Source organism: Lacerta agilis, chromosome 13 (genome assembly GCF_009819535.1).
Source record: "Lacerta agilis isolate rLacAgi1 chromosome 13, rLacAgi1.pri, whole genome shotgun sequence".
In the NCBI taxonomy this organism is placed as follows: Eukaryota; Metazoa; Chordata; class Lepidosauria; order Squamata; family Lacertidae; genus Lacerta; species Lacerta agilis.
In genome coordinates, this window is record NC_046324.1 from 25,472,236 (window position 1) to 25,484,413 (window position 12,178).

General features: G+C 43.0%; 1 protein-coding gene across 1 annotated transcript; it reads left to right on the forward strand.

The window, feature by feature from the left end:
* The first annotated feature begins 298 nt into the window (after positions 1 to 298).
* LOC117056714 lies at positions 299 to 11,423 on the forward strand. The gene is given in 6 exon segments (XM_033167313.1): positions 299 to 441; positions 8,109 to 8,146; positions 9,489 to 9,555; positions 9,865 to 11,095; positions 11,097 to 11,181; positions 11,183 to 11,423. Coding segments are annotated over 6 exon segments (1,656 nt in total). The 5' UTR covers positions 299 to 332; the 3' UTR covers positions 11,309 to 11,423.
* Positions 11,424 to 12,178: the final 755 nt, after the last annotated feature.

Consider the following 12,178-nt stretch of genomic DNA (forward strand, 5'->3'; position numbering starts at 1 on the left):
GAGCGACACAGGGGAGCCACCCGCCTCCTGTTGTATAAAAAGGCCGTTTTAAAAGGGCGGGCGACGGTGGTGGGGTGTCCGTGAGGAGGTGTCTGTAGGGGGGCGCAGGAGCCCCGGTTGGGAGACGAGATATTTGGGTTCTCTCAGGGGAAGGAAGGCGGCTGAGGGGGAAACAAAGGAGAGCCGGCTCAGCGGGTTCCTTCCCTTCGCTCGAGGAGGGGGGGGAGGGGCGGGAGAACGGTCGACGGTTGCTCTGGGCTTCCCGCCGCCGCCGCCTCCCGCCATGAGGAGCGCACGCCCGGAGGCCTAGTAGTCGCGCGCCTGTTGGGAGAATGGTGGGGCGGCGGCGGCGGAGCCGGCTCCTCCTCCCGCCGCCGCTGCTGCTGCTGCCGGCCCTCCTCCTCCTCCTCGGCTTCCTGCTGCCGGGAGCATCGGCCCAGCGTGAGTGAGTTGAGGCAATGGCGAGCGCCGCCTTCGCTCGCGGCTTCTCTGGCCAAGCATGGAGGGGACTACCCCACTCCCACCCGCACCCTGAAGAGGGAAGGGGCGCCCCCCCCCCCATATCGGCCCCCTCACCAGCTCCTGGAGCCCCTGAGTATGGCCTGCTCCTGCTGACTCGAGAGGTTGCCTGGATGGGGTTAATAACCACAACGAGGATTGTGGCACCTTAAAGTCTGATACTGTAGTTGTTATTATATCTGATTCTAGTCCTCCGCAGAAGGGACCTATCATTAGCTTCAGTGGGTCTACTCTGAGACGGGCTAACCTTGGCTATTACAACCCGTTATTATTAGTTTTAGTTTTTAAGATGCCACAAGACTTGCTGCTCTTTTTTTATTCCCCCGAAAAAGATGAGCAGGGTTACTCCTCTGGAAATTATTTCACTTTCTGGTGTGCTGCTCACTCGGTGGATGGCGTACCATATGCGTGTATATATTGTCGGCATCCATCTGTCTGGAGAGACAGTGGAGTGCGCCTCCAGAGTTGGAAGTCAAACCACTGTGATAGTAGCACTGAAGTGATATCCTCAAGGCGCAAGCCTGGGCAGTGTGTGTGGAGGTCCTGGGTTGTCCAAACAACAAGATCCCTCTCAGCCTCACTTATGTAGTGCAAAGGAAAGCAGACCAATACGTTTTGGCATCAACTCTGCTGCAACAGTTGCTGGAAGGAAGCAAACAAAACACCATCCAAACGCCCTTGGTCGCCACTCTGGATTTGTGAAGGGTTTACTCCTTAGCCTTTTCTTCTCCCGAAGATGTCCCAAAAGACAGCAGAGGTTTAGGATTCCTTCTCCTAGATCAGGGGTGGCCAACTCCTAAGAGACTGTGATCTACTTACAGAGTTAAAAACTGGCAGTGATCTACCCCTTTTTTGTGGGGTTCAGGTCAAAGTTGTTGAGCTTTTTTGGGGAGGAGGAAAGCCCTGTTTTTTAAGCATTCAGGTCAAAGTTGTTGTTGAGCTTTTTTTTAGGAAGAAGGAAATCCCTGTTTTTGGGTGGTGCAGGGCAAAAAAATTCAGCTGTTCTTGTTGTTGTTGTTCAGTCGTTCAGTCGTGTCCGACTCTTCGTGACCCCATGGACCAGAGCACGCCAGGCACGCCTTTCCTTCACTGCCTCTCGCAGTTTGGCCAAACTCATGTTAGTAGCTTCGAGAACACTGTCCAACCATCTCATCCTCTGTCGTCCCCTTCTCCTTGTGCCCTCCATCTTTCCCAACATCAGGGTCTTTTCCAGGGAGTCTTCTCTTCTCATGAGGTGGCCAAAGTACTGGAGCCTCAACTTCAGGATCTGTCCTTCTAGTGAGCACTCAGGGCTGATTTCTTTGAGAATGGATAGGTTTGATCTTCTTGCAGTCCATGGGACTCTCAAGAGTCTCCTCCAGCACCATAATTCAAAAGCATCAATTCTTCGGCGATCAGCCTTCTTGATGGTCCAGCTCTCACTTCCGTACATTACTACTGGGAAAACCATAGCTTTAACTATACGGACCTTTGTCGGCAAGGTGATGTCTTTGCTTTTTAAGATGCTGTCTAGGTTTGTCATTGCTTTTCTCCCAAGAAGCAGGCGTCTTCTAATTTCGTGACTGCTGTCACCATCTGCAGTGATCGTGGAACCCAAAAAAGTGTAATCTCTCACTGCCTCCATTTCTTCCCCTTCTATTTGCCAGGAGGTGATGGGACCAGTGGCCATGATCTTAGTTTTTTTGATGTTGAGCTTCAGACCATATTTTGCGCTCTCCTCTTTCACCCTCATTAAAAGGTTCTTTAATTCCTCCTCACTTTCTGCCATCAAGGTAGTGTCATCAGCATATCTGAGGTTGTTGATATTTTTTCCGGCAATCTTAATTCCGGTTTGGGATTCATCCAGTCCAACCTTTCGCATGATGAATTCTGCATATAAATTAAATAAGCAGGGAGACAATATACAGCCTTGTCGTACTCCTTTCCCAATTTTGAACCAATCAGTTGTTCCATATCCAGTTCTAACTGTAGCTTCTTGTCCCACATAGCTGTTCTTAGGGGAGCCAAAGTTGTTGAGCTTCTTTGGGGGAGCCAGTGATCTACCACAGACATCCAGTGATCTACCGGTAGATCACAATCTACCTGTTGGACGTGCCTGTCCTAGATGAGCTACCTTCCCAGGCTGATAAGCCTTGTATGCCTCCTTCCAGCAACTCCTGTAAGCCAAGCTGGTGCTAAATGTATTGCTTTCCTTTGAACCACATCAGCGAGGCTGAGAGCAGAGTCTTGTTGTCTGGGCAGCCCAGGACCTCCATACACACTGCCCAGGCTTGTGCCCTGGGGAAGTCACTTCAGTGTGCCCAACACAGTGGTTTGACTTCACCCCTGGAGGCGCGCTCCATTGTCTCTGAAGACAGACGGATGCCAACAATATCCATAATTCTCCTGAATACAGTGGTGCCTCGCAAGACGAAATTAATTCGTTCTGCGAGTGCTGTCGTATAGCGAAAATTTCGTCTTGCGAAGCACCAACTGGGGAAGAGCGGTTTGACAAAAAAAAAAAACCGGAAATTTTTCGTCATAAGGCAAGCCCATAGGAAAATTCATCTTGCGAGACAGCCTTTCGCTAGCGAATGCCTTTCGTCTAGCGAGTTTTTCGTCTAGCGAGGCATTCGTCTAGCAAGGTACCACTGTAATCTTGACCACCTTAAAAGGCCTAGAAAAGAAGCTGAGCAGTTTGTGAATACAGTCATACCTTGGGTTACAGACACTTCAGGTTGTATGTTTTCGGGTTGCGCACCATGCTGAACCCGGAAGTACCGGAACGGGTTACTGTGCTCGCACATGTGCAGAAGCGCCAAATCACGACCTGCCGCAGGTTGCGAACGCTGCGGGTTGCGAACGTGCCTCCTGCACGGATCACGTTTGCAACCCGAGCACCCACTGTATATATCTGTGTGTATAATTCCAGGGTAGAAATGATAGCATTTATATAAGTGGGAACCCAATGCCCAATTAATGTGGGTGTGCAGTTCTCTCAAGAGGGAGTGTTGGGCATTAGGTTTCCACTTATATAAATGCTAGCTATCATTCCTGCCCTGGAATTATTTTACATTTTTAAACATATGTTGTCAATCAGTACAGTGGTACCTCGGGTTAAGAACTTAATTCGTTCTGGAGGTCTGTTCTTTACCTGAAACTGTTCTTAACCTGAGGTACCACTTTAGCTAATAGGGCCTCCCGCTGCCGCTGCGTCGCCACCACACGATTTCTGTTCTCATCCTGAAGCAAAGTTCTTAACCCGAGGTACTATTTCTGAAGCGTCTGTAACCCGAGGTACCACTGTATTATGTATGCAGGCTTCCTCTAAAGAAGTAAGCCTCTTTCCATTGTGCCTATATCAGAGATAACTAGCCTGGCTTTGATTTCCACCCAGGTATTACAGAAGATTTTTTTAAGTGTGTGTGTGTGTTATTAACACCATGTAGTATCATTGCCACCTCCTAGAATTTATGGACTACTAGCTATTTTTTGCTTCAGCAGTGCTGCAAAAAAGTTTAACAGAAGGAGCCACATCAATAGGGTGACTGTGATCAAGTGTAGTCATTGGCACCAATTACTCTTAAGAGCATATATACCTTTGCCTTCCTGTTGTTATTTAAATGAAACACAACTTTTTGTGTTGCAAACCACCTTATCGATCAGCAAAAAGCAAGTGATTAAGAGAGACAGGAACAGAATATAAACATTTTCAAAAATTTCAAGGAGCATAAACAATCATCCATTTGGCAATCCAAATTCATCTTGAAAGAAAGTAGATTTTCACAATATTGCAGCAGAGAAGGCCTTTCCCCTGTGTGTTAGTAAAACACAATTCAGATGTTCAAGGGGTGAGGAGAAGAACCTCTCCTTCAGATATTCAAGAGCAAGCAGGCTCATAGTAGAGGGGGTGGTTCACATCATTTAATTAATGGAAAACAGATCACTAATTTCCCTAAAGAATAATGGGAACTGTAGTTTGTTAAGGATACTGGGAATTTTAGCTTTGTGAGGGGTAAACTACAGCTCCCAGGATTATTTGGGGAAGTCATGTGCTATAAATGTATGGTGTGTATGAAGTCACAGTCCAGTTCAGTGCTTAAGTTTTCCTTTAAGTATTTTTCAGCTCTTCACCTATATGAATTGTAGTTAATAAGCTTTACACCAGGTGTGAAATATGTCTGCTGCCATAGCAGCTCTAAAGTTTTCCTACTATTGAAAGATGCTTAAGCCAGAATAGATGCAAAAGTCTCCAAAGAAGTACCATAACTGTGGACCTCCAGTAGGAAAAAGCCTCTCCATATGCCCTAGTGTTTGAAATTGGTTGGTTTGACTATTGTTGCGTAGTGGTCAAGAGTCTTAACAACAACAACAACAACAATAACAATGTTATTATTTGTACCCTGCCCATCTGACTGGGTTGCCCCAGCCACTCTGGGTGGCTTCCAACATATAAGGTGGAAGGTAAAGTACAGTAAAGGGAAAGGGGGAAATACAAAAAACTGAGGAATCTGTTTCTTTAACATTTTTTTTAAAAGGGGATACTCCCTCTGTCTTCCTATTGTAGTACATACTCAAACTTGATGACATTGGTTGGTTATACCATACATTCAGTTCTGCATATAGATAAATAGATACTGCCTATATATTTTTTGACATTTGTTAGTTTAAGACTTTTTTAAAAAAGAATTTGCCTCCCCTTTCAGCATATAAAATGACTTTCTAGACTAGAAAGTTAGGAAGGTTGAATGTCAAGTTGCAGCCGATCAGGCTGTTCATCCAACATTATTTGTTATTCCACAGCAGTTTGTGAGAAATTTTCAAAGACGACAGCTAAGTACCAATCAATTTTCTTGACAACCCAGGTCATCTTCTCTTTCTTCCGTTTGCATTTGTCCCCCAGAGGCAGCAAAATACAAGGCAGCCACCAGAGACTTCCTGTTTTCTAAGTGTGTGTGTGTGTGTGTGTGTGTGTGTGTGTGTGTAAATTGACCTGGTTCCAGCATTACTAATCAGCTAACTCTTTTAATGATACCTTTTAATGATACAAATGCTCTGCTTGAACTTTCTTTTTATCCATTTGGGCTTTCTTTTTATTCTTACGGTGTTATGTCAGAGATGCTAAGCAGTCTGTTTTCCATTCACTGAGAAATTTAGAGCATTGTCTAGACATGGGTAGTGTCAGATTTCTTTTGAAAAGCTAGTTTTATGTTTTATTTATTGCATTTTAATAATTGTACACTGCTATAAATCCTCCCCCCCCCCAAAAAAATTAGTAAATCAATTGCACATACACTTAAAATCAAGAACATAATTTTCTTCTTTGGGGAAGATTAGAATTTTCTATTTTTGAGAATCTGTTCCTAAAATTCTCATCCATATTGCAATCCAGATATTTTCCTTCCAGAGTGGAATACAGTGGTACCTTGGGTTAAGAACTTAATTCGCTCCGGAGGTCCGTTCTTAACCTGAAACTGTTCTTAACCTGAAGCACCGCTTTAGCTAATAGGACCTCCCGCTGCACCGCCAGAGCAAAATTTCTGTTCTTATCCTGAAGCAAAGTTCTTAACCTGAAATGTTATTTCTGGGTTAGCTGAGTATGTAACCGGAAGCGTATGTAACCTGAAGCATATGTAATCTGAGGTACCACTGTAGATAGGAACCTGCTAACTAACTGTTCACATTAGAGAAGGAAACAGGAACATTTGCACCCATAAACACTCCATTCAGAGGCTCAATGTTTCTGTTATCGGTGATGGAAACTGGGCCTTATCCTACCAAAGTATACTCAGAGTAGACCTACTCAAGAGTATGATTTGGTTGGCTATAACTCTCCTCTTCCCCCATCTTTTCCCTTCTTCATTGATGTGCATATGTGTGTGAGAGAGATGGAGACAAGAAGTTTTCTTTTTCTTCACTGAGAGTATTTTCTGAACTTCACAGACAAAATAATCTAGATTTGATGCCTATTTTGCTTTCATTGGCCTAAAACTTTTGAGTGTATTTCATTACCTTTCAAAGTTCTAAATATCCTTTTATAATTTTGTGCATGCTGAATTTGTTCACCATGTTTGTATGTGTCACCATGATGTGTATGTGTGAGTGGAGGCTGTTGCAGGATGTATGGTGGTTAACGGATTGAGGATGAATCCCAACAAGACAGAAGTATTGTTTTAGGGGGACGGGGTGGGGGTGGGGGACTCCCTGGCCCTGAATGGGGTAACTGTGCCCCTGAAGGACCAGATGCACAGCTTGGGACTCATAGCTCTCCATGGAGGCGCAGGTCAGTTCTTTGTCCAGGGCAGCTGTCTACCAATTCCATCTGGTATGCCAGCTGAGACCCTACCTGCCTGTGCACTGTCTCACCAGAGTGGTACATGCTCTGGTTATCTGACTACTGCAATACGCTGTACGTGGGGCTACCTTTGAAGGTGACTCGGAAACTACAACTAATCCAGAATGCAGCAGCTAAACTGGTGACTGGGAGTGGCCACTGGGACCATATAACACTGGTCCTAAATGATCTACACTGGCTCCCAGTACATTTCTGAGCACAATTCAAAGTGTTGGTGCTGATCTTTAAAGCCTTGCATACTTGAAGGAGCATCTGCACCCCCATCGTTCAGCCTGGACACAGAAGTCCCCCTCTGAGGGCCTTCTGGCAGTTCCCTCACTACAAGAAGTGAAGTTACAGGGAACCAGGCAGGGCCTTCTCAATAGTGACACCCTCCCTATATGGAGGGAGATAAAGAACTATACAACTTTTAGAAGACATCTGAAGGCAGCCCTGTATCGGGAAGTATTAATGTTTGATGTTATATTATGTTTTTTGTATGAGTTGGAAGCCAGCTAGAGTGGCTGGGGCAACCCAGCCTAATGGGGCAGGGTAATTAATAATAATGAAGAAAGATTCAAAATGTAGCTGGACATCAAACCACAATATCTGTGTGATCAATTCATATATTAAAATTATTTTCTAAAGTTTCTTTTGGCAATATTGTTCATTAATTGTTTCGAAATGTTGAATAAAATTCTAGTCCATCTCCTTGATTCTCTCTTGGTATCCCTCCATTTGAAAAATATTTGTAGTAAAAGCAAGCCATTTTTTGTCCTGCCCTTCCTGTTTTACTTCACATATCCTTTTACATCTTTGAAAATTTAACATATTTGTCTTCTTCTTCATAACCATAATGTAAGGTAGACCTTGCCAATATTCAGCCATAGTGTATGATGATGTCACTGTAGGTTGCCATTTTAAGTAGCTTCTAATGGGCTTTGTGAATGCTTGATGTGTGAGAAGAAATCTGCAAACTAAGTTGGAACAGCAGTGTTGTTGGTTGTTAATATGTCTACAAACCTTTTAAATGAAGGTCACTTCCAGTCTGCCTTTCTATTGGGGTTTTTAAAAAGTTTTTTTTTTAATCATTTGTGTGTTTGCTACCCTGGCTCTTTTGAGTGGGGGAGGGGGATAACAACAACAACATCCCAAGGACTTTCAACCACATATTAAAAATGACATGTGTTTGGCCCCTTTGAGAGTATCAGCATTGTAAAATTAATCAAAATGTGGTGAAAACTCTGGTGTTTAATTTTCTCTTTCTTTTTTTTAGGTGTGCATCATACTTTTGACAATATTAAAGAAATGCAGGTAACATTAATTTTAGTATTTGGGGAAATGGCTTTGGTCTGTCCATGAAGATTTCTGGAAACTTCAAGTCATCTCAAATTCTTCTCAGGGTTTTGTCTGGGACCAGCTGATGGGTTGACATTACACTGTCAGCTTCACTTTGTCCTTTTTTCTGGGCTCAATGCAAAATTCTGGCTTGTCCTTTACAGCAAGAAAAAGCGGGTGGGGTTGGGGGAAGCACCTAAAGTGAACAAACAAACAAAAAGGAGAACAGGCCCTGGTGCTCACTAGTACAAAACTATTTTAGCTCAGTGCATTTCAGAGTGTAACACTGCTTCAGGAGATTTAAAAGATTGCAAGGTCCTAAAATTCAGAAACATCTTAATAAAGATGAACTTAAAAAAAAAATCAGAAAATCTCATTCTTAAAATCTGAACAGCACAAAAACCAGCTTGATAATGTGGTATCAGAAAATTGTATTCTATATATACATGTATGTAATCTCTGCAAACTTTTCAAGCTTCTAAGGAGTAGGTGGATCATTCTGAAATGTGTTGAACTATCCAGAGTCTTGTACCTATGAGCCTCAAAGCTTGTTCTCCCTTATGTTTTGATCTTTAAAGCTCTGAGCAATCTAGGAACTGAGTATTTTAGGAACCTACTTTTCCTGTACAGATATGCCTGGAAACTTCCATGTCTGAGACCCTTCTCAATGAAATATAGGCACAAGGACAGTTTTGATGAGGTTGTCCAGATTGATTAACTGACGGGTAATTTGTTGCTCACGTTGAGGCAAGTTTTTTTAAAAAAAATCAAGTCGTCGTCGTCGTCCCAGTTCCAATCCTTAGAGGATGTGTTAATTGGCCATTCCTTCTTAATAATTCCTGTTGTTTTTGCTGTTGTAATTTATTTTGCCATTTTATAAGAAGCTACACCTGTTGTAATTCCCTCTTCTATGCGACTATGAAAAGTGCAGGAGCCCTGACTTCTCTTTTTCCTGGGAACCCTAGTTCAGGATGTGGCAGAGAGGTTGTCTGGGAGTGAAGGAAGGCAAGGTGTCTGTGAGGCAAGGTAATTCAGGTTGTCTTAGGACTGTTGAGGGCTCTTCCATGGTCCCAGCTGTGGTGAGATTTTCCACAAGGTGTCATGCCTCTCCCTCTGAGAAAGTCTCCCTGGGGTTTTAGTTGGGCAGAATCCTGACACCTGGCCATAGTTTTTATTTTCTTCCTTGCTAAATATGTGGATATCAATTACACCCTGGCACTTGGGGCTTATTTGGACATATGCCAAATGATGGGAAATCTTGCTGTTGCAGTGAAGTACAGTCATCTGGGAATGACTAGGGTTCTTATTTATTTTGCAGATTGCTCTGAACCCAACTATGACTGTGCAGATTTCATCAGAGACAGCAGACAATCTTCAAGCTCTAGGTAAGCACTCATCTTTTACTTTTCCACAACACCTTTGAAAATCCTTGCTACAGAATCATTTTGAAAGGTCTGTTTCAGAGAAGTCAGTCACTAGAGAAATGGATTGTTGTCTCTGTTTCCATGTTCTAAAACAAGGAACACCAGTTCTAGGCAGAACAAGACCTATGACCCAACGCTGTGCAACACATGGGTTGTGGTTTGCTGCAGTGTAGAGTGGGCCTTAGAAACTGTTGCATTTATAGAATAGGAGAAAGTGAGCAAGAGATGGGTCCATTTGTGGTTTACATGACCTCACTTTCTGCTTTACAGAACCTTCTCATATATTTGAAGTGGAAACAACAAACGAAGAAGAGAAGACTTTGAATAACCTTGTAGGCCTTTTGCAAGATATGGTGAAAAATATTCCAACAGCGCAAGCACAAACACCAAAACCAACAGAAACAGCAACTATCATACTATCCCACCAAGAGCCTTCCCTCCCAGAGCCTTCTCCATCTGAAGCAGTTTTGCTAAACTTGAATCCAAAGACTGAGGGAATACAAGTAGAGTCATTGGAAACAGTTGTCCTGACCAATGAAAATACCCCAACTACCTCAACAGCATTTTGGGAGCTCCGAAATGATGCAGGTGCATCAGTCATTTTACATTCTGATACAGCCACTTCAGAAGGAAATACTGAAGAACAAACAAGTGTATTTTATTCTGCTGAAACTACTCCAGATCAATCACTGGTCAGTATGTCATTTTTGTTGGAAACGGATACTACCACGCAAAAAGCTATGACTTTTGATCAGCTAACAAATGGAGCTTTGGCAAGTCTGGTGGAGTCTCTAAGGAATGTGAGAAAAATGCATGTGGAACTAACTCATACCAGTAATGAACCAAAACACAGTGAAATTGCTGTGACACAATCCCCAGAGAAGTCTGTAAGTGCAGAAATCTTGGAGTTGATTGACAGACTCATTGAAACCATTAAGAATGCACCTTCCGCAGTTATAGAAGATCCAGCTCTCAGTACCTATCTTGAAAAAGCAGAGAGCTACCTAAAAAGTGCTCTGGAACTAGCAGGAGAAGCAGAGAAGAGGTTGAAAAAGGGAAAAGCAGAGTCGGTGGTGGAAGTAGTGATTCCTTCCACAGAGTCTGAGAATGTGACAGTGGTGATTCCTTCAATGGAGGCCGAGAACGCGACAGTGGGGATTCCTCCCTCAGAGTCCGAGAAGGTGACAGTGGTGATTCCTGCCTCAGAGTCTGAGAACGTGACAATGGTGATTCCTCACACAGAGCCTGAAAAAGTGACAGTGGTGATTCCTCACACAGAGCCTGAAAAGAAGGTGGAAGTGCAGGGGCCTCCCTTAGGCCAGGAGTGGGTGGAGACAGAGAAGAATGTGGAAGTGGTACTTCCTCCCTTGCCATCAGAAACTGTGCCCGTATCAACAGTGGCAGTCCAGTTGTCTCCATCTCCACCTGAGTCTGTAGCAGAAAAGGCAGAAGAGGCACAAGTGGAAATGGGGAAGTTAAAAGCATTCATTAACTGCTATATGTTTTAGTCCCCACCTAACTGCATATGCACAGAATTCGGCTAATAAAAAAGTTGGTGAGGACATTGTTGATAGAGCAATGGCAGTCCCTTCATGCCATAAAAAGCATTTTCTGTGGAGATCCTGAAGGGCAAAGCAAACTGATGTTGCAGCAGTTGTTAAAGGAAGACATGGAGCTTGTAAGACAAGCCATGAAGGAAAAAAGAATCTCTTAAGAAGACACATTTGTTTCTTGGTTAGGGTAGATATTTTCATCCAAGTTATGTATCACTAGAAATCAGTTTTGTTGTTTGTAACAGCCATTTACATATATATCCATCGTTTGTAGCCCTTTCCAATCTAGAATTAAATGCTTATTTTGAATATTTTCGTTTTCATTTTTCATCCTCAGTTTGAATTGATATTCAGGATGCTCACTGTGGAGTGTGAGTTTATATTTAAGATAATTTAAGTCACCAGTTAAGGTTTAATGTGAAAGGTTATTCAAGGGACCACCTGAGTTAAGGCAAAAGGTTATTACAGAAGCTGGTTTTCACCAGAGAAAGGAGTATATGTACTTCTTTTTAAATGTCCTTTTCCCTCCCATGTCTAAAATAATGTTTTAACAGTGCAATCCTGTGCATGTTTACCGGTAATTGATTGCTTTTTAACATGTTTTTAAGCTGTTTCTATTCCAGCTGTAAGCCAACAGGAGAAAAGGCAGGTAATAATAATAATAATAATAATAATAATAATAATAATAATAATAATAATAATAATAATTGTTACCTGCCTTCTTCTTCTTCTTCTTCTTCTTCTTCTTCTTATTATTATTATTATTATTATTGTTGTTGCCTTCAGAGGTCACCATAGCAGTGTGGTGGTGGTGGTGGTGGTGGTGATATAAAAAGAGTTTTCTCAATGGATCAGAGAAGGTCCATGTAGTCCAGCACCCTGTTCTAGCAGTGACCAGATACTCCAGGAAGCTCACAAGTGTTTTTGCTGGTAATGACCATTCCTTGTGCTTGCCCCTTGTGTTTGGAAGTGAGGTATTCTGCTTCTATATATGTAGGTTCCATTTTTAGCTTTACTAGCCAAGAGTCGTT